Source organism: Corylus avellana, chromosome ca2 (genome assembly GCF_901000735.1).
Source record: "Corylus avellana chromosome ca2, CavTom2PMs-1.0".
Taxonomy (NCBI): domain Eukaryota; kingdom Viridiplantae; phylum Streptophyta; class Magnoliopsida; order Fagales; family Betulaceae; genus Corylus; species Corylus avellana.
Genome location: NC_081542.1, coordinates 13,651,729 through 13,655,823, shown reverse-complemented (window position 1 = coordinate 13,655,823; position 4,095 = coordinate 13,651,729). Strand labels below are relative to the sequence as shown.

The window sequence follows — 4,095 nt, the reverse complement described above, 5'->3', positions numbered from 1 at the left end:
TAATATATAGTATTTAAAGATAAAAGAAACTCATTTTGACAATCTAGATTCTCTTTTTTGTAAATGATTAAGACAAAGACGTCATCTTTTATGAGACAAAAAATACCTAATTTTAGGATTGAGATTATGCTAAATATTACTCTTATTTCACCCATATTTTATTGGGTTAATATGACGGTATTCATCACTTTTTGGATAAACATTTGTTAAAAAATAAATAAAAAATGTTGTCACGTATGTTGATGCACAATCATATTAACCCAGTAAAATAGGAGTGTAATGTGTAATATATATTATTTAAAGATAAAAGAAACTCATTTTGACAATCTAGATTCTCTTTTTTGTAAATGATTAAGACCAAGATATCATCTTTTTATGAGACAAAAAATACCTAATTTTAGGATTGGAATTTCTTGTTTCAAGGCTATCCAAATTTTTGTAAAATTCAAACATACTAAAAGAGGTTGCGAGCAAGGGCAGAACCATTTACGGTATTTTTATGAAACCAACCCCCCAAAATTAATTTGTATCCATAGTTTTGTCTCCTCCTCTCCTAAAACTCTAATTCCGCCCCTAATTGAAAGGCCAATGGACCCTCACAACCTCTTAAACTGTCCAAATTTTTATATAACAACAGCAGAGTATCCTCATCCCCAATTTTACATTTAAAAAATGAAAGAATAATTACAAAAAAAAAAAAAAAATGGTAATCTAGAAAGTTGTAGAACAGAGAGAGCTATAAAATCCACTCATTTTTTATCCAATAAAAACAGCGCAATAGAAATGATCTATTAAAATGAACAATATTCCTGCATTAACAGAAATAGCAGAATTGCAAACAGAAAAAAAAGAAAAAAAAAAAAAAGTGTTTGTTTTTTTCTCTCTACTCAAAACTTCCCTTCCCTTCCCTTCCCTTCCAATTCCATCATCAAGCTAGTGCAGCAACAAAGTTTGTGAAGTGGAAACAGAGACACCCACTTTGAACCCGCAAAAGGGTGATCGACACGTGTACAAATGTTGGCTTTTCCTTCTAGAGGATTTAGGTTGTCCATCCATGTAAGTCATTGTTTCCTGTCTAGAAACTCGGGTCGACCCATTTTTGGCATTCCTGAGTTGTTTTCTTCTAGAACCACCCACATATGCTTCCACCACTTAATTAAGTTTACTTGTTTTAATTAATAATTGTTTTTCTATTTCTTTCTTTTTATAATTAGTAATTAAAGTTGGATTTGAGGAGGTCCACTTGGGAAGCTAGCTAGCCCACCACCACTATATAAAACTAGTGTCAAAAACAAGATAGCCAACGTTTTTGTGTTCATATATAAAAAGTGTATGCTTTGAGCTTTTTCTTTTCTTCTTTGAGAAACTTAATTACAAGATCATGGACGTGTCTTCTTTCTTGCTCTTTGAAGCTATGGGGGATTCTGAAGAGGATTGTGATATTCATCATCATCCCATCATGGGTGATGATCAGGGTGACATTGCTGCTATGGTAATGGCAGATGATGATGCAGAGTCATGCAGCTATGATTCCTTTGATTCTCTTAGAGTTGATGATGACCTCGACGATTGTCATCATCTTGATCTTCTTCAAGCTTCTGTCAATGATGATGATGATGATGATGATGATGATGATGATGATGGTGATGATGATGATGATGACGGTGATGTTGATGATGATGATGATGATGATGATGGGCATCATTGGAAGCTAGCTAAAAGCCGTCGGAAATCAAGTGTTTCTGTTGATTCAAGTGACGAGTTCATGGATGAGGCGGAGAAGAACAGGCTGTTTTGGGAGGCATGCTTGGCATCATAGCCTGACTTTTGTTTTTTTTTTTTAACAATTTTTTCTATATGTTTATTTCATATTATTCTTTTTCTTTTTTTTCCCTATATTTATTTTTGGGTTTTGAGAGAGAAACGGGGAAGGGGATGGTGGTGGTTTGTTCATCGATCTAGATTAGTCCATGAGAATTGAACATAAACATGTGTTAATAAAAACGTATGTTTACAATTGCCAGCCAATATTATTTGTAATGTGTTATGCATAGCATGATGATGGTGATTTGTATGTTATATACCCAGCTCTGTGGATTAGAGCAAACTTCCTTGTGAAGGAGTCCAAATTAGCAAGGAGACACCTGGTTCTGCTTCAATTGATATCAGCCATTCACCAGCTTTCTATTAGGAGATCAACACACATTTATTTGGTGCTAAAAATGTTTTTTTTTTTTAATTTTAATTTTTTTTTTTTTATGGCCTGTTTGGAATTGTGTTTGAGGGCCTAAAATTACTTTTAACACTCAAAAAGTCCATTTGAAGAAAAAAATACTCGTTTGGTAAAAAAATTAAAAGCGTTTTTAATGGTCCAAAAAGCTTAAAAATGGCCAAAACGCATTTTTGACAAAAACTTAAAAATATAACTTTTGCTTAAAAACTCTTTTTGACTTAAAAATTATATTGCTCAAACGTAATTCCAAATAGACTCTTAGTGAAAAACGAGCATAATGAGAAGATAAACGGATTCCCTAGAATTAAGCTATTTTATTTTATTTTATTTTTTTTTTTTTTTTAAAAAAAAAAAAAGGACATGGCTCACGACACGAGTAGCCTAGGCCCTAGGGTGTCGGGTAGCTTAAGAGTCCTACCCAGTTAGTCGGAACAAGTGAACCCCTCAACTCTTAAGTTGTCCAAACAAAAAATTGAACAATTTAATTTCAAGGGAGGGAGCTCAATCCAAAGAAATGGCAATTGGGTTTGTTACAATTTGTACAGTGATCATATAAAAGCTCTTAGATATAAAGAATTTGAGAGAAAGAATGTTAGGTTTGCACTGTTACAGCATGTGTAAAAGGTGATTTGAAAGACATGCAATTAGCAAGTTGTGGTTTATGATTGGATCAAGTTCCATTAAACTTCTTATCAGGGACTATTTGTTAAAAACGTATAGAAAAGAGATAAATTCTTGGTAAAATTAATTAATTGTTTCTTTTTTGCAGATTAATATTGTTGTGAACATCTAAAGTAACCGATTCTTTAGGGGAGATTTATATTGGTGACGCGAAACAACAATAATTGGTGGGAGAGAGAAAGAGAATTCTTCCACTTAAACAGCTAAAAGTGGTTTAATTTATCTGGCGTGTGAATTCAACACGAAATTGGCGGATTAAAATGAGTTAGATTAAAACTAACTTATATAGATATTCATATCTCGACACGGATTGAGATTCCTTAAAATTCATTTTAAATTTGAGATTCTCAAATTCTTAAATTTCAGATGTCAATCTCATGTAAGTATCTAAAATAAGCCATACTTTAAAATTTAATGGGGAAGCTACTAAGTGATAGAAATTTAATAAGGTAGTTTTCTCATTAAATTCTGAAACATAGCTTATTTTAGACGCTTAGATGAGATAGACGGCTGAGATTTATGAATATGAGAGAGAATTTTAAAAGATCTCAATCTGATTGACACTGCCTAAATCTGGCACGTGACATTTAGAGATGTCAAATTTTCACACATCCCACAAACCCGACACAATTACCAGGCTAAGCTTAACCGAGTAATTGTAGAAGTCACTCTTGTGTCACTCTATGAATGAGGTGACTTTTAAAATCCTAAAAGAGATTTTAAAAGTTCAATTATAATTTTAAAAGCTACATCATTTTTAGAGTGACACAAGACTAAAGATTTAAACATGGAACCCATCTTACTAAGCTGTTTACAACGATAGCCATGAATGTCATCATGCCATAATGGATACCATTATTCCAACTACAATGCTAAAAAGGATTAGGTCCTTTGAATCTGAATCATACATAATAAGCAGAGTTTCACACAAGAAAATCAAGCTCCCTAAGAACTCAATACAGACTTCTGAAAATGCTAAACATGGAAACAGGACTGGACTTTCTAACAACAATTCTTTCAAATCTGACAAAAGCCAGGGTTAGAAATCGATCACTACTAAAAGATACAAACAAGCACAAGTTCAGCCCAAAGCTGAACCTGTGACTCTTTTCACAATCCACAAGCAACACTCCCTCCCTACCCAAGTCTAACAAAAGCCCCTCCTCACCCATTGCTGTATT

The 4,095-nt window shown here is 33.1% G+C and overlaps 1 protein-coding gene across 1 annotated transcript; it reads left to right on the top strand.

Moving 5' to 3' along the window:
- Positions 1-1,341: 1,341 nt before the first annotated feature.
- On the top strand, positions 1,342-1,961 carry LOC132172970 (pheromone-processing carboxypeptidase KEX1). Its single transcript, XM_059584539.1, has one exon. It carries the CDS (start codon positions 1,382-1,384, stop codon positions 1,817-1,819), a length of 438 nt encoding a protein of 145 aa, XP_059440522.1. The 5' UTR covers positions 1,342-1,381; the 3' UTR covers positions 1,820-1,961.
- The last annotated feature ends 2,134 nt before the right edge of the window (positions 1,962-4,095 follow it).